Source organism: Salmo salar, chromosome 09 (genome assembly GCF_965601325.2).
Source record: "Salmo salar chromosome 09, fSalSal1, whole genome shotgun sequence".
Taxonomy (NCBI): domain Eukaryota; kingdom Metazoa; phylum Chordata; class Actinopteri; order Salmoniformes; family Salmonidae; genus Salmo; species Salmo salar.
Window position 1 is genome coordinate 158,370,806 of NC_138299.1, and position 25,517 is coordinate 158,396,322.

General features: G+C 48.6%; 2 protein-coding genes across 2 annotated transcripts in view; one reads left to right on the forward strand and one right to left on the reverse strand.

Moving 5' to 3' along the window:
- LOC106613312 (SH2B adapter protein 2) overlaps nucleotides 1–18,458 on the forward strand; it is a 53,194-nt gene extending 34,736 nt beyond the window's left edge. Inside the window, exons 3-9 of the mRNA XM_082956496.1 lie at nucleotides 2,488–2,589; nucleotides 6,802–6,893; nucleotides 7,323–7,423; nucleotides 7,553–7,717; nucleotides 10,139–10,344; nucleotides 12,782–12,947; nucleotides 14,220–18,458. Of these exons, the coding sequence (XP_082812622.1) occupies nucleotides 2,488–2,589; nucleotides 6,802–6,893; nucleotides 7,323–7,423; nucleotides 7,553–7,717; nucleotides 10,139–10,344; nucleotides 12,782–12,947; nucleotides 14,220–14,614 (1,227 nt within the window). The 3' untranslated portion in view covers nucleotides 14,615–18,458. The remainder of the gene's footprint in view (nucleotides 1–2,487; nucleotides 2,590–6,801; nucleotides 6,894–7,322; nucleotides 7,424–7,552; nucleotides 7,718–10,138; nucleotides 10,345–12,781; nucleotides 12,948–14,219) is intronic.
- Nucleotides 18,459–24,099: 5,641 nt separating this feature from the next.
- On the reverse strand, nucleotides 24,100–25,406 carry dnajc30b (DnaJ (Hsp40) homolog, subfamily C, member 30b). Its single transcript, NM_001141018.1, is given in 1 exon segment — nucleotides 24,100–25,406. A coding segment is annotated over 1 exon segment (1,257 nt). The 5' UTR covers nucleotides 25,382–25,406; the 3' UTR covers nucleotides 24,100–24,124.
- Nucleotides 25,407–25,517: the final 111 nt, after the last annotated feature.

The following is a 25,517-nucleotide window of genomic DNA, read 5'->3' on the forward strand; positions in this document are numbered from 1 at the left end:
GGACAGCTAGTCAGTCGTACAGGGAGATGAGTGGAGTGGAGGACTCAGGACAGCTAGTCAGTCGTACAGGGAGATGAGTGGAGTGGAGGACTCAGGACAGCCAGTCAGTCGTACAGGGAGATGAGTGGAGGACTCAGGACAGCTAGTCAGTCGTACAGGGAGATGAGTGGAGTGGAGGACTCAGGACAGCTAGTCAGTCGTACAGGGAGATGAGTGGAGTGGAGGACTCAGGACAGCTAGTCAGTCGTACAGGGAGATGAGTGGAGTGGAGGACTCAGGACAGCTAGTCAGTCGTACAGGGAGATGAGTGGAGTGGAGGACTCAGGACAGCCAGTCAGTCGTACAGGGAGATGAGTGGAGGACTCAGGACAGCTAGTCAGTCGTACAGGGAGATGAGTGGAGTGGAGGACTCAGGACAGCTAGTCAGTCGTACAGGGAGATGAGTGGAGTGGAGGACTCAGGACAGCTAGTCAGTCGTACAGGGAGATGAGTGGAGTGGAGGACTCAGGACAGCCAGTCAGTCGTACAGGGAGATGAGTGGAGGACTCAGGACAGCTAGTCAGTCGTACAGGGAGATGAGTGGAGTGGAGGACTCAGGACAGCTAGTCAGTCATACAGGGAGATGAGTGGAGGACTCAGGACAGCTAGTCAGTCGTACAGGGAGATGAGTGGAGTGGAGGACTCAGGACAGCTAGTCAGTCGTACAGGGAGATGAGTGGAGTGGAGGACTCAGGACAGCTAGTCAGTCGTACAGGGAGATGAGTGGAGTGGAGGACTCAGGACAGCTAGTCAGTCGTACAGGGAGATGAGTGGAGTGGAGGACTCAGGACAGCTAGTCAGTCGTACAGGGAGATGAGTGGAGGACTCAGGACAGCCAGTCAGTCGTACAGGGAGATGAGTGGAGTGGAGGACTCAGGACAGCTAGTCAGTCGTACAGGGAGATGAGTGGAGTGGAGGACTCAGGACAGCTAGTCAGTCGTACAGGGAGATGAGTGGAGGACTCAGGACAGCTAGTCAGTCGTACAGGGAGATGAGTGGAGTGGAGGACTCAGGACAGCTAGTCAGTCGTACAGGGAGATGAGCGGAGTGGAGGACTCAGGACAGCTAGTCAGTCGTACAGGGAGATGAGTGGAGTGGAGGACTCAGGACAGCTAGTCAGTCGTACAGGGAGATGAGTGGAGTGGAGGACTCAGGACAGCTAGTCAGTCGTACAGGGAGATGAGTGGAGGACTCAGGACAGCTAGTCAGTCGTACAGGGAGATGAGTGGAGTGGAGGACTCAGGACAGCTAGTCAGTCGTACAGGGAGATGAGTGGAGGACTCAGGACAGCTAGTCAGTCGTACAGGGAGATGAGCGGAGTGGAGGACTCAGGACAGCTAGTCAGTCGTACAGGGAGATGAGTGGAGGACTCAGGACAGCTAGTCAGTCGTACAGGGAGATGAGCGGAGTGGAGGACTCAGGACAGCTAGTCAGTCGTACAGGGAGATGAGCGGAGTGGAGGACTCAGGACAGCTAGTCAGTCGTACAGGGAGATGAGTGGAGTGGAGGACTCAGGACAGCTAGTCAGTCGTACAGGGAGATGAGTGGAGTGGAGGACTCAGGACAGCTAGTCAGTCGTACTGGGAGATGAGTGGAGTGGAGGACTCAGGACAGCCAGTCAGTCGTACAGGGAGATGAGTGGAGTGGAGGACTCAGGACAGCTAGTCAGTCATACAGGGAGATGAGTGGAGTGGAGGACTCAGGACAGCTAGTCAGTCGTACAGGGAGATGAGTGGAGTGGAGGACTCAGGACAGCCAGTCAGTCGTACAGGGAGATGAGTGGAGGACTCAGGACAGCTAGTCAGTCGTACAGGGAGATGAGTGGAGTGGAGGACTCAGGACAGCTAGTCAGTCGTACAGGGAGATGAGTGGAGTGGAGGACTCAGGACAGCCAGTCAGTCGTACAGGGAGATGAGTGGAGGACTCAGGACAGCTAGTCAGTCGTACAGGGAGATGAGTGGAGTGGAGGACTCAGGACAGCTAGTCAGTCGTACAGGGAGATGAGTGGAGTGGAGGACTCAGGACAGCTAGTCAGTCGTACAGGGAGATGAGTGGAGTGGAGGACTCAGGACAGCTAGTCAGTCGTACAGGGAGATGAGTGGAGGACTCAGGACAGCTAGTCAGTCATACAGGGAGATGAGTGGAGTGGAGGACTCAGGACAGCTAGTCAGTCGTACAGGGAGATGAGTGGAGGACTCAGGACAGCTAGTCAGTCATACAGGGAGATGAGTGGAGTGGAGGACTCAGGACAGCCAGTCAGTCGTACAGGGAGATGAAGATGAAGAACAGTCAGATCAACTGATAAACCTTTACTATGGCCTCTCTCACTCACAGACACACACACACGCGCACGCACGCACGCACACACACACACACACACAGAGGACTTTTTAATTGAAATCTAAAAGAATTGGGATCTGTGTGGTTGTGTGTGTGTGTGTCTAACAGTCATCAAAGCCCAAGGTGAGCATCCCTTTGTCTGCCATCGTGGAGGTGAGGACCACCATGCCCCTGGAGATGCCTGACAAAGACAACACCTTCGTCCTGAAGGTAAGAAACCATAACACACCCCTACCCTGTCTTCTCCCAGTTCTACCTCTCACAACATTACCCTGTCTTCTCTCTGTTCTGTTCTCTCACAACATTACTCTGTCTTCTCCCAGTTCTACCTCTCACAACATTACTCTGTCTTCTCCCAGTTCTACCTCTCACAACATTACCCTGTCTTCTCTCTGTTCTGTTCTCTCACAACATTACCCTGTCTTCTCTCTGTTCTGTTCTCTCACAACATTACCCTGTCTTCTCTCTGTTCTGTTCTCTCACAACATTACCCTGTCTTCGCTCTGTTCTGTTCTCTCACAACATTACCCTGTCTTCTCCCAGTTCTACCTCTCACAACATTACCCTGTCTTCTCCCAGTTCTACCTCTCACAACATTACCCTGTCTTCTCTCTGTTCTGTTCTCTCACAACACTACCCTGTCTTCTCCCAGTTCTACCTCTCACAACATTACCCTGTCTTCTCCCAGTTCTACCTCTCACAACATTACCCTGTCTTCTCTCTGTTCTGTTCTCTCACAACATTACCCTGTCTTCTCTCTGTTCTACCTCTCACAACATTACCCTGTCTTCTCCCTGTTCTACCTCTCACAACACTACCCTGTCTTCTCTCTGTTCTGTTCTCTCACAACATTACCCTGTCTTCTCCCTGTTCTACCTCTCACAACATTACTCTGTCTTCTCCCAGTTCTACCTCTCACAACATTACTCTGTCTTCTCCCAGTTCTACCTCTCACAACATTACCCTGTCTTCTCTCTGTTCTGTTCTCTCACAACATTACCCTGTCTTCTCTCTGTTCTGTTCTCTCACAACATTACCCTGTCTTCTCTCTGTTCTGTTCTCTCACAACATTACCCTGTCTTCGCTCTGTTCTGTTCTCTCACAACATTACCCTGTCTTCTCCCAGTTCTACCTCTCACAACATTACCCTGTCTTCTCCCAGTTCTACCTCTCACAACATTACCCTGTCTTCTCTCTGTTCTGTTCTCTCACAACACTACCCTGTCTTCTCCCAGTTCTACCTCTCACAACATTACCCTGTCTTCTCCCAGTTCTACCTCTCACAACATTACCCTGTCTTCTCTCTGTTCTGTTCTCTCACAACATTACCCTGTCTTCTCTCTGTTCTACCTCTCACAACATTACCCTGTCTTCTCCCTGTTCTACCTCTCACAACACTACCCTGTCTTCTCTCTGTTCTGTTCTCTCACAACATTACCCTGTCTTCTCCCTGTTCTACCTCTCACAACATTACTCTGTCTTCTCCCAGTTCTACCTCTCACAACATTACTCTGTCTTCTCCCAGTTCTACCTCTCACAACATTACCCTGTCTTCTCTCTGTTCTGTTCTCTCACAACATTACCCTGTCTTCTCTCTGTTCTGTTCTCTCACAACATTACCCTGTCTTCTCTCTGTTCTGTTCTCTCACAACATTACCCTGTCTTCGCTCTGTTCTGTTCTCTCACAACATTACCCTGTCTTCTCCCAGTTCTACCTCTCACAACATTACCCTGTCTTCTCCCAGTTCTACCTCTCACAACATTACCCTGTCTTCTCTCTGTTCTGTTCTCTCACAACACTACCCTGTCTTCTCCCAGTTCTACCTCTCACAACATTACCCTGTCTTCTCCCAGTTCTACCTCTCACAACATTACCCTGTCTTCTCTCTGTTCTGTTCTCTCACAACATTACCCTGTCTTCTCTCTGTTCTACCTCTCACAACATTACCCTGTCTTCTCCCTGTTCTACCTCTCACAACACTACCCTGTCTTCTCTCTGTTCTGTTCTCTCACAACATTACCCTGTCTTCTCCCTGTTCTACCTCTCACAACATTACTCTGTCTTCTCCCAGTTCTACCTCTCACAACATTACTCTGTCTTCTCCCAGTTCTACCTCTCACAACATTACCCTGTCTTCTCTCTGTTCTGTTCTCTCACAACATTACCCTGTCTTCTCTCTGTTCTGTTCTCTCACAACATTACCCTGTCTTCTCTCTGTTCTGTTCTCTCACAACATTACCCTGTCTTCGCTCTGTTCTGTTCTCTCACAACATTACCCTGTCTTCTCCCAGTTCTACCTCTCACAACATTACCCTGTCTTCTCCCAGTTCTACCTCTCACAACATTACCCTGTCTTCTCTCTGTTCTGTTCTCTCACAACACTACCCTGTCTTCTCCCAGTTCTACCTCTCACAACATTACCCTGTCTTCTCCCAGTTCTACCTCTCACAACATTACCCTGTCTTCTCTCTGTTCTGTTCTCTCACAACATTACCCTGTCTTCTCTCTGTTCTACCTCTCACAACATTACCCTGTCTTCTCCCTGTTCTACCTCTCACAACACTACCCTGTCTTCTCTCTGTTCTGTTCTCTCACAACATTACCCTGTCTTCTCCCTGTTCTACCTCTCACAACATTACCCTGTCTTCTCCCTGTTCTACCTCTCACAACACTACCCTGTCTTCTCTCTGTTCTGTTCTCTCACAACATTACCCTGTCTTCTCCCTGTTCTACCTCTCACAACATTACCCTGTCTTCTCTCTGTTCTGTTCTCTCACATTACCCTGTCTTCTCTCTGTTCTGTTCTCTCACAACATTACCCTGTCTTCTCCCTGTTCTACCTCTCACAACACTACCCTGTCTTCTCTCTGTTCTGTTCTCTCACAACATTACCCTGTCTTCTCCCTGTTCTACCTCTCACAACATTACCCTGTCTTCTCTCTGTTCTGTTCTCTCACAACATTACCCTGTCTTCTCCCTGTTCTACCTCTCACAACATTACCCTGTCTTCTCCCTGTTCTACCTCTCACAACATTACCCTGTCTTCTCTCTGTTCTGTTCTCTCACAACATTACCCTGTCTTCTCCCTGTTCTACCTCTCACAACATTACCCTGTCTTCTCTCTGTTCTGTTCTCTCACAACATTACCCTGTCTTCTCCCTGTTCTACCTTTCACAACACTACCCTGTCTTCTCCCTGTTCTACCTTTCACAACATTACCCTGTCTTCTCCCTGTCCTCTCACAACACTACCTTATAGACACGACTACCTGACCTGACAAACCAAACTAACTGCCTACTTCTCTTTCTTGCAGTGTGTTCAGAAGTCTCTCTGTCTCTCCTCTGGACTCCCACAGTAACTGTTCTATGGTGTGGTGTGTTCTCTCTCCACAGTAACTGTTCTATGGTGTGGTGTGTTCTCTCTCCACAGTAACTGTTCTATGGTGTGGTGTGTTCTCTCTCCACAGTAACTGTTCTATGGTGTGGTGTGTTCTCTCTCCACAGTAACTGTTCTATGGTGTGGTGTGTTCTCTCTCCACAGTAACTGTTCTATGGTGTGGTGTGTTCTCTCTCCACAGTAACTGTTCTATGGTGTGGTGTGTTCTCTCTCCACAGTAACTGTTCTATGGTGTGGTGTGTTCTCTCTCCACAGTAACTGTTCTATGGTGTGGTGTGTTCTCTCTCCACAGTAACTGTTCTATGGTGTGGTGTGTTCTCTCTCCACAGTAACTGTTCTATGGTGTGGTGTGTTCTCTCTCCACAGTAACTGTTCTATGGTGTGGTGTGGTGTGGTGTGTTCTCTCTCCACAGTAACTGTTCTATGGTGTGGTGTGTTCTCTCTCCACAGTAACTGTTCTATGGTGTGGTGTGTTCTCTCTCCACAGTAACTGTTCTATGGTGTGGTGTGTTCTCTCTCCACAGTAACTGTTCTATGGTGTGGTGTGTTCTCTCTCCACAGTAACTGTTCTATGGTGTGGTGTGGTGTGTTCTCTCTCCACAGTAACTGTTCTATGGTGTGGTGTGGTGTGTTCTCTCTCCACAGTAACTGTTCTATGGTGTGGTGTGTTCTCTCTCCACAGTAACTGTTCTATGGTGTGGTGTGTTCTCTCTCCACAGTAACTGTTCTATGGTGTGGTGTGTTCTCTCTCCACAGTAACTGTTCTGTGGTGTGGTGTGGTGTGTTCTCTCTCCACAGTAACTGTTCTATGGTGTGGTGTGGTGTGTTCTCTCTCCACAGTAACTGTTCTATGGTGTGGTGTGTTCTCTCTCCACAGTAACTGTTCTATGGTGTGGTGTGTTCTCTCTCCACAGTAACTGTTCTATGGTGTGGTGTGTTCTCTCTCCACAGTAACTGTTCTATGGTGTGGTGTGTTCTCTCTCCACAGTAACTGTTCTATGGTGTGGTGTGTTCTCTCTCCACAGGTGGAGAACGGAGGTGAATATATCCTGGAGACCATCGACTCGCTGCAGAAAAACTCCTGGGTCGCTGACATCCAGGACTGCATGGACCCTGGGTAAATGGAGGGATAAATATTTACTGTTCCCTGAGGGAGGGAACAGCACACAGTCATTAATCACCCTGTAAGACAGTTTTTGACAGATCCCTCTCTCACACTATTTCACGCCGAGTTTTTCTGGTACAGTGAGTTTCTCTGTTCAGTCACGGCATGTTTTTGGACGGCCATAAACAGAAATACATTTTGTGTGTCCGTGTGTGTCCGTGTGTGTCCGTGTGTGTGTGTGTGTGTGTGTGTGTGTGTGTGTGTGTGTGTGTGTGTCCGTGTGTGTCCGTGTGTGTCCGTGTGTGTGTGTGTGTGTGTGTGTGTGTGTGTGTGTGTGTGTGTGTGTGTGTGTGTGTGTCCGTGTCCGTGTCCGTGTCTGTGTGTCCGTGTGCGTGTGTGTGTGTGTGTCTCCGTGTGTGTGTGTGTCCGTGTGTGGCACAGGGACAGTGGAGATGACATTGAGCTGGCGTCATGTCCCAACGGCCAGGCGTCTAAAGAGTTCTCCATGGTGGCCTCCTGCAGCTGTGAGCTTCTGTCAGAGGGTGAGACAAACACACACACACGTAACCTAACCTCACACATTGCCTTTTGAGAGGAAATGGATGTGCTGTCAGTCTGTCTGCTGTGTAATGTTGTTCTCTAGTATCTCATGTTGTCGTGTTTGTGTCCAGGTGTCCATCGTGTCCCTGAAAAATCCTGTGGCTCAGCAGCAGCAGAACTGTATAGCGCCCCCTCTGTCCGCTGCAGAGAACTACCCTTCACCCAGCACCCTTCCCATGTTCCCCTGGAGCACTTCCTCCAGTTCCCAGAGGCCCAGGAGAAAAACCCCACCACAGGTAAAGGGAACTGTAGCTAGGCTGGTAGAGAGTGCTTGCAATGCCAGGATAGTGTGTTCGATTCCCGGGTCCGCCCGTACATAAACTGTATGCACGTATGACTGTCGTTTTTGGATAAAACCCGGGGTGAAACGTAAATAAATAGTAGGGGATACGCCGTATCTGTAAAACCTGAGCCTATCACAATTATTAAAACAAAATGTCAAGGAAACTGTCGGCAATAACACCACTTTATCGTTACCGCATGTCAGCGGCGTGGCACGCGGACGAATGGACTTGACAACGAGTGGTATAGCCTACACGTCAAAACATACAAGTTTGGCAGAGATGAGCTGCCAACATCGAGACACGCACAGACTGCAGTGGACATATTCAATCTGGCCTAATGACAATCGCTGTCATCAGAGGTGTCAACATTCCACGGAAGGGCCGAGTGTCTGTGGGATTTTAGTTTTTTTCTTTTCAATTAAGACCCAGACAACCAGGTGAGGGGAGTTCCTTACTGAGACCCAGACAACCAGGTGAGGGGAGTTCCTTACTGAGACCTAGACAACCAGGTGAGGAGAGTTCCTTACTGAGACCTAGACAACCAGGTGAGGAGAGTTCCTTACTGAGACCTAGACAACCAGGTGAGGAGAGTTCCTTACTGAGACCTAGACAACCAGGTGAGGAGAGTTCCTTACTGAGACCTAGACAACCAGGTGAGGAGAGTTCCTTACTGAGACCTAGACAACCAGGTGGGGAGAGTTCCTTACTGAGACCTAGACAACCAGGTGAGGGGAGTTCCTTACTGAGACCTAGACAACCAGGTGAGGAGAGTTCCTTACTGAGACCTAGACAACCAGGTGAGGAGAGTTCCTTACTGAGACCTAGACAACCAGGTGAGGAGAGTTCCTTACTGAGACCTAGACAACCAGGTGAGGAGAGTTCCTTACTGAGACCTAGACAACCAGGTGAGGAGAGTTCCTTACTGAGACCTAGACAACCAGGTGAGGAGAGTTCCTTACTGAGACCTAGACAACCAGGTGAGGAGAGTTCCTTACTGAGACCTAGACAACCAGGTGAGGAGAGTTCCTTACTGAGACCTAGACAACCAGGTGAGGAGAGTTCCTTACTGAGACCTAGACAACCAGGTGAGGGGAGTTCTTTATTAATTAGTGACCTTAATTCATCAATCAAGGACAAGGGAGGAGTGAAAACCAGCTGACACTCGGCCCTCGGTGGAATCAGTTGGAGACTTCTTGTGGTTATGTGTAACAGAAGTCTCTCTCTGTTTGGAGGCTGTGTTACGAGTGGATGAACGTGCGCTGATAACCTAGTAAAAGGAGCCCTTTTGAAGTGATTATCAGATGAAAACATCATGACTGGTTGTGTTTATGACACAATAAAAGGTTTACAAGTTTTCAAAGTTAAATGACAAATCTTTACGACTAGGCCCACTGAAACTCTTTGTGTAGTTCCACGATTAGGGCTATAGGACATGTGGGTGGTCCTGTACCGGGAAGAAATTAATTCGACTTTTACCCCTGGATGAAAGTGTCTGCTTAAGTTGCAAAGAAAAAGCCATATCTCAGACTGGCCAATAAAAAAAAAGATTAAGATGGGCAAAAGAACACAGACACTGGACAGAGGAACTCTGCCTAGAAGGCCAGCATCCCGGAGTCGCCTCTTCACTGTTGACGTTGAGACTGGTGTTTTGCGGGTACTATTTAATGAAGCTGCCAGTTGAGGACTTGTGAGGCGTCTGTTTCTCAAACTAGACACTCTAATGTACTTGTCCTCTTGCTCAGTTGTGCACCGGGGCCTCCCACTCCTCTTTCTATTCTGGTTAGAGCCAGTTTGCGCTGTTCTGTGAAGGGAGTAGTACACAGCGTTGTACGAGATCTTCAGTTTCTTGGCAGTTTCTTGCATGGAATAACCTTCATGTCTCAGAACAAGAATAGACTGACGAGTTTCAGAAGAAAGTGCTTTGTTTCTTGCCATTTTGAGCCTGTAATCGAACCCACAAACATAATTGCAAAAGGGTTTTCTAATGATCAATTAGCCTTTTAAAATGATAAACTTGGATTAGCTAACATAACGTGCCATTGGAACACAGGAGTGATGGTTGCTGGTAATGGGCCTCTGTACGCCTATGTAGATATTCCATAAAAAATCTGCGGTTTCCAGCTACAATAGTCATTTACAACATTAACAATGTCTACACTGTATTTCTGATCAATTTGATGTTATTTTAATGGGCAAAAAATGTGCTTTTCTTTCAAAAACTAGGACATTTGTAAGTGACCACCAAACTGTTGAACGGTAGTCATATCATTATTCTATATTAACATACACATACACATATATAGTTTGAAGAAGTCAGAGGGGTTGTGGTCCATCTTTACCATGTGATCTCGCCTCTTTTTCTCCTCCCTTCAGGTGTTTCAGGTGAGGGAGCGACCGAGGCGGAGGCTGACCCCAGCCTGGCAACCTACCCATGGTTCCACGGGACGTTGTCACGCGTACGGGCGGCCCAACTGGTGCTGGCGGGCGGCCCTAGGAGCCACGGGCTGTTTGTGATTCGCCAAAGCGAGACGCGGCCGGGGGAGTACGTCCTCACCTTTAATTTCCAGGGCAAAGCGAAGGTGAGCCAATCACATGCATGGCAACGCCAAGGTTAGCCAATCACAGGCGGCCTATCTCTTCTTCCTCCCCTTCATGAAACAGACAGACCGGTCTGTTCCCATGCCCTCTGGAGCTGCAGGCACCAGGTCTGTTCCCATACCCTCTGGGTGTCAGTCTCAGGAAGTCAGGGCTCTTCTCTTCCGGTGTCAGTCTCAGGAAGTCAGGGCTCTCCTCCTCCAGTGTCAGTCTCAGGAAGTCAGGGCTCTTCTCCTCCAGTGTCAGTCTCAGGAAGTCAGGGCTCTCCTCCTCCAGTGTCAGTCTCAGGAAGTCAGGGCTCTTCTCCTCCAGTGTCAGTCTCAGGAAGTCAGGGCTCTTCTCCTCCAGTGTCAGTCTCAGGAAGTCAGGGCTCTTCTCCTCCAGTGTCAGTCTCAGGAAGTCAGGGCTCTCCTCCTCCAGTGTCAGTCTCAGGAAGTCAGGGCTCTTCTCCTCCAGTATCAGTCTCAGGAAGTCAGGGCTCTTCTCCTCCAGTGTCAGTCTCAGGAAGTCAGGGCTCTTCTCCTCCAGTGTCAGTCTCAGGAAGTCAGGGCTCTTCTCCTCCAGTGTCAGTCTCAGGAAGTCAGGGCTCTTCTCCTCCAGTGTCAGTCTCAGGAAGTCAGGGCTCTTCTCCTCCAGTGTCAGTCTCAGGAAGTCAGGGCTCTTCTCCTCCAGTGTCAGTCTCAGGAAGTCAGGGCTCTTCTCCTCCAGTGTCAGTCTCAGGAAGTCAGGGCTCTTCTCCTCCAGTGTCAGTCTCAGGAAGTCAGGGCTCTTCTCCTCCAGTATCAGTCTCAGGAAGTCAGGGCTCTTCTCCTCCAGTGTCAGTCTCAGGAAGTCAGGGCTCTTCTCCTCCTCTCCTCCAGTGTCAGTCTCAGGAAGTCAAGGCTCTTCTCCTCCTCTCCTCCAGTGCCAGTCTTGGCATTCTGTGACTCTCCTCCAACAGTTCAGCATTATGTCCTGCTTGGATTTTTGGATCTGTGTAATCTGAGGGAAATATGTGTCTCTAATATGGTCATACATTTGGCAGGAGGTTAGGAAGTGCAGCTCAGTTTCCACCTCATTTTGTGGACAGTGTGGACACAGCCTGTCTTCTCTTGAGAGTCAGGTCTGACTACGGTGGCCTTTCTCAATAGCAAGGCTATGCTCACTGAGTCTTTACATAGTCAAAGCTTTCCTTAAGTTTGGGTCAGTCACAGTGGTCTCTCTCTTTCTCAGTCTCCCCCCTCTATTTCTCAGTCTCCCCCCTCTATTTCTCTGTCTCCCCCCTCTATTTCTCTGTCTCCCCCCTCTATTTCTCTGTCTCTCTCTCTCTCTGTCTCTTTCAATCTCTCAGTGTTAGACTTGAAACTTTATACTGAGTATACAAAACATTAAGAACATCTGCTCTTTCCATGACACGGACTGACCAGGTGAATCCAGGTGAAAGCTGTGACCCCTTATTGATGTCACATGTTAAATCCACTTCATTCAGTGTAGATGAAAGGGGAGGAGACATGGTTAAAGAAGGATTTTTAAGCCTTGAGACAATTGAGACATGGATTGTGTATTTGTGCCACTCAGAGGATGAACGGGGCAAGACAAAATATTTAAGCATCTTTGAACAGGGTATGGTAGTACCGGCACACCGGTTTGAGTGTGTATCTGTGTGTTTGTGTATCTGTGTGTTTGTGTATCTGTGTGTTTGTGTATCTGTGTGTTTGTGTATCTGTGTGTTTGTGTATCTGTGTGTTTGTGTATCTGTGTGTTTGTGTATCTGTGTGTTTGTGTATCTGTGTGTTTGTGTATCTGTGTGTTTGTGTATCTGTGTGTTTGTGTGTTTGTGTATCTGTGTGTGACTGTTTCCAGTGTGTATCAAGAATGGTCCACCACCCAAAGAACATCCAGCCAACTTGACACAACTGTGGGGAAGCATTGGAGTCAACATGGTCCAGCATCCCTGTGGAACGCTTTCAACACCTTGTAGAGTCCATGTCCTGATGAATTGAGGCTGTTCTGAGGGGAGGGGACAACTCAATATTAGGAAAGTGTTCTAATGATATAGTGTATATTACTCATAATTCTCTCTCTCTCCCTCCCTCTTTCTCCCCCTCCCTCCCTCTTGATCCCCCTCCCTCGCGCTTTCTCCCCCTCTCCCCCTCCCTCCCTCCCCCTGCCACCCTCCCTCTCCCTCTCCCTTTCTCCCCCTCCTCCCCCCTCCCTCCCTCCCCCCTCCCCCCTCCCTCCCTCCCCTCCCTCCCTCCCTCCCTCCCTCTTTCTCCCCCTCCCTCCATTCCTCCCTCCCTCTTTCTCCCCCTCTCTCCCTCTTTCTCTCCCTCCCTCTTTCTCCCTCCCTCCCTCCCTCCCTCCCTCCCTCCCTCCCTCCCTCCCTTCTTCCCTCCCTCTTTCTCCTCCCTCCTCTCCCTCCTCTCCCCCCTCTCCCCCCAGCACCTGCGTCTGTCGGTGAATGGTAAGGGTCAGTGTCATGTTCATCATCTGTGGTTCCACACCGTGTCAGACATGCTGAGGCACTTCCACTCCCACCCCATCCCTCTGGAGTCAGGGGGCTGTGCTGACATCACACTGCGTTCCTACGTACAGGTTACCCCCACAGGTACGCCCAACACACACACGCACACACCCCCACAGGTACGCCCAACACACACACACGCACACACCCCCACAGGTACGCCCAACACACACACACACACACACACACACACACACACACACACACACACACACACACCCCCACAGGTACGCCCAACACACACACACACACGCACACACCCCCACAAGTACGCCCAACACACACACACACACACACACACGCACACACCCCCACAGGTATGCCCAACACACACACACACGCACACACACGCACACATCCCCCACAGGTACGCCCAACACGCACACACCCCCACAGGTACGCCCAAACCAAACACACAGACACAGACACACACACACACACACACACACACACACACACCCCCACAGGTACGCCCAAACCAAACACACACACACACACACACACACACACACACACACACACACCCCTAAACATGAATGTGCACAGCATACTGTAGGTTTACATAAAGACATTAATAACAGGTCCAATGTTGACAATGTCCTTCTAGAAACAGTTTTCCTGATCAGTTGTAACTACTATGTCTCACAGCCCCTCGGTGGCTCAATCTGGCCCTTGTTATTGAAGATGACAGCCTCTCAAACTCTCTAACGTCTGCCTGTAAACAACAACATCGCTGGGTGCTTAAGTCCTGTGAATCGCTTGGAGGAACAAAACGTTCATGTGGGATGACCTCACAGACAGATTGATGTTTTTCCTTCAGTCTTAAAATGTTTTAACTACAGGTTAGTCCTTAAACTGAGGAAACCAACACAGAAACGCAGTCAACTAGCCTCGTCCTTCCTCCCCCACACCCTCACCTGGCAAGGGATGAATGCCCTCCTGTGCAAGGGGGGAGACGGGGGGGGGGAGAGAGAGGGTGATTATACCACACTGGTTTTTGCATACAGGCCCAGGCTCCAGCCCCAACCCAACACTCACAAAGAGACCCTCTGTTTCCACCCATGGCCCTGGGTCTACACAGACACACTGAGTGGGTTGTTGATGCTGTGTGTAAAAGGCTTTATTCATACACGCTGCTCAGCCGTGTCTTTATCGCTGCTGCTGCTGCTGCTGCTGTTGTAGATCAAATCACATTTTATTTCTCACTTGCGCCGAATACAACAGGTGTAGAATCTTACAGTGAAATGCTTAAAAGGTCAACACTTGATCTTGTGTTTATCTTTGGCATTTTAATGAAAGATACGTTTATAAAATGAACTGTATCAGGTCTCTAAAAACACTTCTCTTTTCTTACAGACAGATATCCCGTCTCTCTCTACTGCTCTCACACAGATGTGACCGCGCCTCAGCTCCCAACCCCACCCAGGGACCAAGGCTGCTGGACTGACCCAGCCCAGCCAACCCTTCACCTCCCTGGGGTCTCACAGCCGGCAGGGCCCACCTCCGACACCCAGCTCTCCTCCAGCTCCTCATCCTCACCAACCGCTCTTCCTTCCCTCTCCCGTGGTGAGCCAGGCAGCGGAGGAGGAGGAGGAGGAGGAGGAGGAGGAGAAGAAGAAGGGGGGCTGGTTAGCAGGAGTAACAGCGCAGAGCGTCTGTTAGATCCCTCTAGTGGCGCCTCGGAGGACTACCAAGAGACAGACGGAACACGCAGGGCCAGAGCTGTGGAGAACCAGTACTCCTTCTACTGAGACTGGGCACAACCAAACCCGGGAGCTCTCATTGGCTGAGACACAGGACGTGCAGGGATTTGGACCCAATAGGTGAAAGGCCATGGATGGCAGGGGAGTGCTGTGTGTGGATGGACATGGATCACTAATTATCTTGTTTATTTTCTTGTTTGTTTTCCAAGAGATGTGCTGTTTCTCCAATGTGACAAGGAAGCATATCAGACTGTATGCCAGTCTGTGTCCAGTTAGCCGTTGGATCTTTGGTCACCCTCATCAGCAGCTGACATTTAAATATATGAAGAAACTGATGATTTAGACTTGAGTGTGAGGAGAGAGATGAGAGGGGGGAGGGAGAAAGAGAGAGAGATAGGGAGGGAGAAGGAGAGAGAGAGAGGGATAAGGAGAGGGGGAGGGAGGGAGGGAGGGAGGTATGAGAGAAGGAGAGAGAGCGAGAGAGAGAGAGAGAGAGAGAGAGGGAGGGAGAAGGAGATAATGAGAGGGGAATAGGAAGGTGAGGGATGGAGGGATGGAGGAGAGAGAGATGAGATGAGAGAGGGAGGGAGAAGGAGAGAGATGAGAGGGATGGAGATGGAGAGAGGGATGGAGGAGAGAGAGGAGAGAGGGATGGAGGAGAGAGAGATGAGAAGGAGAGAGAGATGGAGAAGGAGAGAGATGAGAGAGATGAGGGGGAGGGAGAAGGAGAGAGATGAGAGAGAGAGGGATGGAGGAGAGAGAGATGAGAGAGGGAGAGAGAGAGGAGGGAGGGAGGGAGGGAGAAGGAGAGAGATGAGAGAGAGGGGGGAGGAGAGAGGGGGGGATAAGGAGAGAGAGAGATGGGAGGGAGGGATAAGGAGAGGGAGATGAGAGAAGGAGAGAGAGATGAGAGAGGGAGAGAGAAGGAGAGAGAGGGAGGGAGAAGGAGAGAGGGATGAGAGAAAGGGAGGGAGGGATGGAGAAGAAAAGAGATAAGAGAGAGAGGGAGGGAGGGAGAAGGAGAGAGATAGGGGGAGAAGGAGAGAGATGGGAGCGAGGGAGGGAGGGAGGGAGGGAGGGAGAAGGAGAGAGATGAGAGAGGGGGAGAAGGAGAGAGGGAGGGATAAGAAGAGAGAGATGAGAGGGAGGGATAAGGAGAGGGAGATGAGAGAGAGATGAGAGAGAAGGAGAGAGAGGGAGGGAGAAGGAGAGAGGGATGAGAGAAAGGGAGGGAGGGATGAAGAAAAGAGAGATGAGAGAGAGAGGGAGGGAGGGAGAAGTTGAGAGATAGGGGGAGAAGGAGAGAGGGGGAGAGAGAAGGAAGGAGAGATGAGAGAGAGGGAGGGAGAAGGAAGGAGAGATGAGAGAGAGGGAGGGAGGGATGGTGAAAGAGAGATGAGAGAGAGGGAAGGATGGAGAACGAGAGAAAGGAAGTAGTTGAGTGGAGGTTTTGATTCACTTCACCAGATGACTCCCTGTCCGCCCTACCCACAGTTCCCTAGGAACAAAGCCTCTGTCACTGCCCTGCTAAGTGATCAAGAGGTGAAGCCACCCGTAATAAATGGTTTTCCTCCCCAAGCCCTCCTGAGCATATCTCTAATGTTTGTGAAGCTGCTTGTAGTCTGTCCCGGATATCCTCGCTGTCCCCAAGGGGAGTTCCAAGTACTTTCTTCTCCTATAGCTTTGCAAAACAAAATGAATGGTAAGGGTGTGTTAGTGTCATTTCAGAGATGGATATTTTCTTAGTGTCAAAAGATCTTAGTGCCTGTCAGTCACAAAGGACCTTTGACCTGATATGATTGTGACTGACTGGCCGTCTCATTGGCCGTGATGACATCAGGTCAGAGGGATAAAACGTGCAGGGTTGGGGGTCGATTCCCTTTGGAATTCCAGTCATGCAGAAAGTTAACCCCATTCTAATTCCACGTTGTCCTCTTAAAAAAAAAACATTTAAAGAGAATTGAAAGTTCCAATACTTCCTGAATTGACTGGAATTTCTATGGAATTGACTTGAAAACATGATCCACTACCAGAACCCAGCATTTCCACTCACATATCAACATGATGCAGCCAGCAACATTTTCACTACTGTAATTCAGTCAAATTCAATGCATAATATTCAACATGTTTTGCTTCCAGGCATATATGGACTGTTGTTGGGGACAATGCAGAATTTAAGTGATATATTGTATTTTTTTATGTAACTTGGCAAGTCAGTTAAGAATAAATTCTTATTTACAATGACGGCCTGCCCCGGACAACGCTGGGCCAATTGTGCGCCACACTATGGGACTCCCAATACACAGTCAGATGTGATGTAGCCTGGATTCGAACCAGGGACTGCAGTGACGCCTCTTGCACTGAGAGACAGTGTCTTAGACCGCTGCGCCACTGGCAAGTGCCTACAAGACAACTGTCTGAGAGCCAAGCGACAGCGATATGATCATCTATGGCAGTTGAAGTTGTAAAGTTACACGATGAAAACAACAGAACCTGAGGAGGGAGGAGGAAGGAGGGAGGAGGAAGGAGGGTTGTTCTGGGTGACCTCTATGGGTTTGACTAATCTCTGGTGTGATGTACAGCCTGAAGACTGATGTTTGTGATGATTGATGTGCTACAGTAACGTTTCCTGACCCTGGTCCTGGACCTCCTCTTTGTGTGATGGCCGTCTGTCCAAGGTATCTGAAGACTTGACTCATTTTAAAGTTGGTTTGGAACATTCTCAACAACTTGATTGTGGAATTAGAATACAGGAAAACAAGCAGAAACAGGGGGACTTGACGACCGTAGTTAGGGGGACTTGACGACCGTAGTTAGGGGGACTTGACGACCGTAGTTAGGGGGACTTGACGACCGTAGTTAGGGGGACTTGACGACCGTAGTTAGGGGGACTTGACGACCGTAGTTAGGGGGGCTTGACGACCGTAGTTAGGGGGACTTGACGACCGTAGTTAGGGGGACTTGACGACCGTAGTTTGGGGGACTTGACGACCGTAGTTTGGGGGACTTAGTGCTACGTAATGGCACCGCTGCATCGTTGTGTGTGTGACCTGCTGGTGAACTGTTCAGATGGCCTGGTGGCCTGGTGGTCTCCCCTCGAAGGCTGAATCGGCAATAGGTTATTATTGAAATAGCATTTTGTAATCAGAAAACGCTGTACTTCCGTCCTGTATAACGTGGTCATTATGGCGACACCGCCCGTTTCCCTATAATCAGACTGACGGACACCGCCCGTTTCCCTATAATCAGACTGACGGACACCGTCCGTTTCCCTATAATCAGACTGACAGACACCGTCCGTTTCCCTATAATCAGACTGACAGACACCGCCCGTTTCCCTATAATCAGACTGACAGACACCGTCCGTTTCCCTATAATCAGACTGACAGACACCGTCCGTTTCCCTATAATCAGACTGACAGACACCGCCCGTTTCCCTATAATCAGACTGACAGACACCGTCCGTTTCCCTATAATCAGACTGACAGACACCGCCCGTTTCCCTATAATCAGACTGACAGACACCGCCCGTTTCCCTATAATCAGACTGATAGAGAACGACAGCAGCTACATGTGGAAATTCAAATCGTATTTTTCAAGAGTATTCCTCCGCCCGTTTTTGTACATGACAAATTTCCTATCGAGTCTTATTTGATGTCATCATTCTTCTCCATTGTTCTCAGTGAGATCCTCAGTGTAACCGGTGAGTCACAGCAGACTTGTTCACATATCAGAGGCTAATGCCGGAGCGGTTTCCACTTCATTTCTTAACATTTAATGCTGATTTCTGTTGTGTGGCTGAGTTTTGAAGAGTCTGTGAACTTTTGTACAAAGTGATGTACTTGACATAATGCTTTATATTTCTGTGAATAAAACATGTGAGCAAACGGTTACAACGGCCCTGTCATGTCTTCTGTTTCTAAGCAACCCACAGGACATTTGATTTAGCACCAACCCTTGCATCACAACACAGCATATTGAATTGAACACTGCTCAGTAATAAGTCCATGAGAAAAGGCTTGTTTTTAACTGATGGAGAACAGAGCCATCTAGTGGACAAACACTGTGCTTATTGACTTGTCTTCTAGGTCTATTGTATTTAACCTTTTATTTAACTACGCAAGTCAGTTAAAATAACAAATTCTTATTTACAATGACGGCCTACTGAGGAACGAAGGGTTAACTGCCTTGTTCAGGGGCAAAATGACAGATGATTTTTTTTACCTTGTCAGCAGAAGGATTGGATCCAGAATCCTTTGGGTTACTGGCCCAACGCTCTAACTAGGGTACCTGCCGCCTCACATAAATAACATCCCAGCATACACTTGTCTGGGATTTCAGCACAGGAGGTTGGTGGCACGTTAATTGGGGAGGATGGGCTCGTGGTAATGGCTGGAGCGGAATGAGTGGAATTGTATTAAATACATGGTTTCCATGCGGTTGATACATTTACATTTTACATTTACGTCATTTAGCAGACGCTCTTATCCAGAGCGACTTACAAATTCCATTGACTCCATTCCAGCCATTATTATGAGCCTTCCTCCCCTCAGCAGCCTCCTCTGCATTTCAGATACTACAGTACTACTACAGAGGTAGAGACTAGAGTACTACTACAGAGGTAGAGACTAGTGTACTACTACAGAGGTAAAGACTAGTGTACTACTACAGAGGTAGAGACTAGAGTACTACTACAGAGGTAGAGAATACAGTACTACTACAGAGGTAAAGACTAGTGTACTACTACAGAGGTAGAGAATACAGTACTACTACAGAGGTAGAGACTAGAGTACTACTACAGAGGTAGAGACTAGAGTACTACTAGAGTACTACTACAGAGGTAGAGACTAGAGTACTACTAGAGTACTACTACAGAGGTAGAGACTAGAGTACTACTAGAGTACTACTACAGAGGTAGAGACTAGAGTACTACTACAGAGGTAGAGACTAGAGTACTACTACAGAGGTAGAGACTAGTGTACTACTACAGTACTACTACAGAGGTAGAGACTAGTGTACTACTAGAGTACTACTACAGAGGTAGAGACTAGTGTACTACTAGAGTACTACTACAGAGGTAGAGACTAGTGTACTACTAGAGTACTACTACAGAGGTAGAGACTAGTGTACTACTAGAGTACTACTACAGTACTACTACAGAGGTAGAGACTAGAGTACTACTAGAGTACTACTACAGAGGTAGAGACTAGAGTACTACTACAGAGGTAGAGACTAGAGTACTACTACAGAGGTAGAGACTAGAGTACTACTAGAGTACTACTACAGAGGTAGAGACTAGTGTACTACTACAGTACTACTACAGAGGTAGAGACTAGTGTACTACTAGAGTACTACTACAGAGGTAGAGACTAGTGTACTACTAGAGTACTACTACAGAGGTAGAGACTAGAGTACTACTACAGTACTACTACAGAGGTAGAGACTAGAGTACTACTAGAGTACTACTACAGAGGTAGAGACTAGAGTACTACTACAGAGGTAGAGACTAGAGTACTACTACAGTACTACTACAGAGGTAGAGACTAGAGTACTACTAGAGTACTACTACAGAGGTAGAGACTAGAGAACTACTACAGAGGTAGAGACTAGTGTACTACTACAGAGGTAGAGACTAGAGTACTACTACAGAGGTAAAGACTAGAGTACTACTACAGAGGTAGAGACTAGAGTACTACTACAGTACTACTACAGAGGTAGAGACTAGAGTACTACTAGAGTACTACTACAGAGGTAGAGACTAGAGTACTACTACAGAGGTAGAGACTAGTGTACTACTACAGTACTACTACAGAGGTAGAGACTAGAGTACTACTACAGAGGTAGAGACTAGAGTACTACTAGAGTACTACTACAGAGGTAGAGACTAGAGTACTACTACAGAGGTAGAGACTACTTAATGACCAATTGTGAGAAATACGTTTTCATTCAAAAGTCATAACCATTTTAATTGTGATCACTAAAGTCAAGAGGTAACATGGAGTTAATTGCTTTAATATATTTATATTGTGACGTTAATGTTGACCCAGAAATCAGGATGGAACGACAGAAAGGTTGATTTGACAAGTGACACAGTTAGAAAAGAACAACAGCCATTACCCCGAAATACAATGAGTACCTATTATTTTATTCATATGTTAAATCTCCATCTCTTCATTCAAACAGTCAATCATGGTCACTCTTACTGACAGTGGTGGCTGCTTCACGTGATGTATTGTTGTCTCTACCTTCTTGCCCTTTGTGCTGTTGTCTGTGCTTAACAATGTTTGTTCCATGTTGTGTTGCTACCATGTTGTCGTCATATTGTGTTGCTACCATGTTGTTGTCATGTTGTGTTGCTACCATGTTGTCGTCATATTGTGTTGCTACCATGCTGTGTTGTCCTGTTGTGTTGCTACCATGCTGTGTTGTCCTGTTGTGTTGCTACCATGCTGTGTTGTCATGTGTTGCTGCCTTGCTATGTTGTTGTCTTAGATCTCTCTTTATGTAGTGTTGTGTTGTCTCTCTTGTGGTGATGTGTGTTTTGTCCTATATTTCTATTGTATTTGTTGTTATTTTTAATCCCAGGTCCCCGTCCCCAGCAAGAGGCCTTTTGGTAGACTTTGTAAATAAGATTTTTTTTATTTTTAACTGACTTGCCTAGTTAAATTAAGGTTAAATAAAAATAAATAAAATAAAAAATATCTACTGTATATTCCACAATCCTTACAACACTGTAGTCCCTGGCCAAACGTTACAATAGTTCTATCTTAAACCAGTGCCAAGTATCAGACCTATTCACTGTATCAACTCCGACTGGACCAATAGAAACAGGGATGAAGTCATCATCCGAGATCTCTATAAACAACCACAATTCAGTTGTGTCATTATAATTTATTATTTTATATTGATGTATTATTATCATCTTGTTGTTCTTGTATATAAAGTAAATGTTCTGTACTCTGAACATGTATTTTATGTTTTGTGTTTTGCAGCCCAGTCCAAGCTCCTCTCTGTCCTGGCGCCCCAAAAGTAGAACCATCTTCTCCCTGAAACCCTTCCCATCTTCCCCCTGAAACCCTTCCCATCTTCCCCCTGAAGCCCTTCCATCTTCCCCCTGAAGCCCTTCCCATCTTCCCCCTGAAGCCCTTCCATCTTCCCCCTGAAACCCTTCCCATCTTCCCCCTGAAGCCCTTCCATCTTCCCCCTGAAGCCCTTCCCATCTTCCCCCTGAAGCCCTTCCATCTTCCCCCTGAAGCCCTTCCCATCTTCCCCCTGAAGCCCTTCCATCTTCCCCGAAACCCTTCCATCTTCCCTTCCCATCTTCCCCTGAAGCCCTTCCCATCTTCCCCCTGAAACCCTTCCCATCTTCCCCCTGAAGCCCTTCCCATCTTCCCTTCCCATCTTCCCCCTGAAACCCTTCCATCTTCCCCTGAAACCCTTCCCATCTTCCCCTGAAGCCCTTCCCATCTTCCCCCTGAAGCCCTTCCCATCTTCCCCCTGAAGCCCTTCCCATCTTCCCCCTGAAACCCTTCCCCCTGAAACCCTTCCATCTTCCCTTCCCATCTTCCCCCTGAAACCCTTCCATCTTCCCCCTGAAACCCTTCCCATCTTCCCCTGAAGCCCTTCCCATCTTCCCCCTGAAGCCCTTCCCATCTTCCCCCTGAAGCCCTTCCCATCTTCCCCCTGAACCCCCCCGCCCTTCCCATCTTCCCCCTGAAACCCTTCCCTCCCCCTGAAACCCTTCCCATCTTCCCCCTGAAACCCTTCCCCCGATCCCTCTCCCCCTGAAACCCTTCCCATCTTCCCCCTGAACCCCCTCCCCCTGAAACCCTTCCCATCTTCCCCCTGAAACCCTTCCCATCTTCCCCCTGAAGCCCTTCCCATCTTCCGAAAGCACCTGAAACCCTTCCCATCTTCCCCCTGAAACCCTTCCCATCTTCCCCCTGAAGCCCTTCCCATCTTCCCCCTGAAGCCCTTCCCATCTTCCCCCTGAAGCCCTTCCCATCTTCCCCCTGAAGCCCTTCCCATCTTCCCCCTGAAGCCCTTCCCATCTTCCCCGAAACCCGCCCACCCCCTGAAACCCTTCCCATCTTCCCCCTGAAACCCTTCCCATCTTCCCCCTGAAACCCTTCCCATCTTCCCCCTGAAACCCTTCCCATCTTCCCCCTGAAACCCTTCCCATCTTCCCCCTGAAGCCCTTCCCATCTTCCCCCTGAAGCCCTTCCCATCTTCCCCCTGAAGCCCTTCCCATCTTCCCCCTGAAGCCCTTCCCATCTTCCCCTGAACCCTTCCCATCTTCCCCCTGAAACCCTTCCCATCTTCCCCCTGAAACCCTTCCCATCTTCCCCCTGAAGCCCTTCCCATCTTCCCCCTGAAACCCTTCCCATCTTCCCCCTGAAACCCTTCCCATCTTCCCCCTGAAGCCCTTCCCATCTTCCCCCTGAAGCCCTTCCCATCTTCCGAAAGCACCTGAAACCCTTCCACTTCAGAGTATCGTAAATAACCCCCCCAACCAACCTGATAGCTACTTTATTGAGGAAAAGTGTACTTACTATGCCTGTGATATGTCATTGTCCCACCTAGCTATCTTAAGGTGAATGTACTGCTATAAGTCGCTCTGGATAAGAGTGTCTGCTAAATCACTAAAAGGTCAATGTAAATGTGTTGACCCCAGGAAGAGTATCTGCTGAATCACTAAAAGGTCAATGTAAATGTGTTGACCCCAGGAAGAGTATCTGCTGCATCACTAAAAGGTCAATGTAAATGTGTTGACCCCAGGAAGAGTATCTGCTGAATCACTAAAAGGTCAATGTAAATGTGTTGACCCCAGGAAGAGTATCTGCTGAATCACTAAAAGGTCAATGTAAATGTGTTGACCCCAGGAAGAGTATCTGCTGAATCACTAAAAGGTCAATGTAAATGTGTTGACCCCAGGAAGAGTATCTGCTGAATCACTAAAAGGTCAATGTAAATGTGTTGACCCCAGGAAGAGTATCTGCTGAATCACTAAAAGGTCAATGTAAATGTGTTGACCCCAGGAAGAGTATCTGCTGAATCACTAAAAGGTCAATGTAAATGTGTTGACCCCAGGAAGAGTATCTGCTGAATCACTAAAAGGTCAATGTAAATGTGTTGACCCCAGGAAGAGTATCTGCTGCATCACTAAAAGGTCAATGTAAATGTGTGGACCCCAGGAAGAGTATCTGCTGCATGCATAACAGCTAATGGAGATCCTACTTAACTAAATCCTCTCTGTATAAAACAACTGACTGTGGTTTGATTGAGTTTTTACAATAGCTTGGCCATGTACATGTGGCTATAATCAGTTGTGTAGAAAGGAAGTAGGCTAAAGCCTGGCATCAGTCCTGATAATGACACTATGGAGAGTAGAGTCCATTAGTGACATCAGTTTCTGCTATTCTTGTTAAAAGTCAACGGTTTGCTGTGAAAATAACCTGGGGAGAGAGAAATTGAAACATTGTGAAACACTTCAAGCAACCACCTGTCCAAAAACAGAACCTCACCAGGTAGGTAGAGACAGATTGGTTTATTTCTATTTCAGGACCTGGTGATACTGAAAAAGATGACCCCTCCCATGGCCAGCAGCACCCCGACAGTAATCTCCAACATCTTCCCCAGCTTCCACTGCTTATAATCCTGCTGCTGTTTCTGCTGGTACTGGGCCCTTCTGGCCCTCAGCTCCTTCTCCCTCTGCAGCTGCTCTCCATAGTGAGCCTGGAAGAAGGCATCAAAGTCAAACATGGCCTTCCCTCCAACGTTGGAGAACCGCCGGGACCTCTGCTGTTGTTGATACTGCTGTGGGCCAGAGGCTCTGTTGCTGGAGGTAGACTCCCGTTCCGAGGGTCTGCCGGCCCCCTGGACGTCTGACCCACTGAGGATGCCGCGGTCGTACTTCCTCTTCAGGACCATGCTCCCCAGCACGCTATAGGCCTCGCTGATCTCAGAGAAACGCTGGGTGGCTTCCTCGTTGTCTGGGTTCTTGTCTGGGTGGTAGATGAACGACTGCTTGTAATATGCTGTCTTTATTTGGGATTGGGTGGCGCTTGGGGACACTCGGAGGATGTCGTAGTAGGCCGTTCTGCTCCTGTGAAGCGGCGGGAAGTCTGACTGGTTGTTTTTGCTCCTCCAGCTGTAAGCCCTGGTGGAGACCTCTGGGTGAGGTCTAAACTGGCCTGACTGGTGCTCTGAGAGGTTGAGCATGACCGTGCTGAATGCTCGGAGCTGCTGAGGTAACCCAAAGATTTCAGGGTGTAAGGTGGCCATGACAACACCTCTGTTATTCCAACACGTCATCCTGTGCACCGTTACTAGGTAACCCTGGGACAGAGGCTGTACACTGGGCCACAGGTTCAAAGGTGACCGTCTGAGTTCACTATCCTGAACAGTTGCTAATTTGATAGCAGGTTTAGCATTAATGTCTAATAAAAGCAAGTCACTACTTGACCAAAGTAATGTCCCATACCCCAGTCTCTCCTCGTGTTTAAGCCTAGAAAGTATTTGGTCAATGTGCTCTATATCCGTGCATTCCTGTGCATTCTCTTTGAGGTTTTTATGTTCCGGTTCCCAGGAACTCGCCTGACTGTCCCTTGTTGACACCGGGTGACATAAGTAAATCCCTTGGCCGGTTACCTTGGCTTTACAGGTTCTGGCTCCAATTATAGAGGTTGCTGCTGTTACTACTGACATCGTTTCGTGTGGTCGACCTTCGGCGCAGGGGATGGAGTGAATCGGTGCGTTTCTGATAGCTGAAAAACTGTAAAGTCCGCTCCCCAATCTCCGACTGACCTCCGCCATTCTCCCGTAGCAGCAGGTACAGCGGCCATGGAGAAATGCCAGAAGCGAAGAAGACAGGGGTGGGATCCGGTTAAATGTATAGCAGACCAATGACAGAATATATAAATGGGATGTGGTCACAAAACCTATTCTGTCA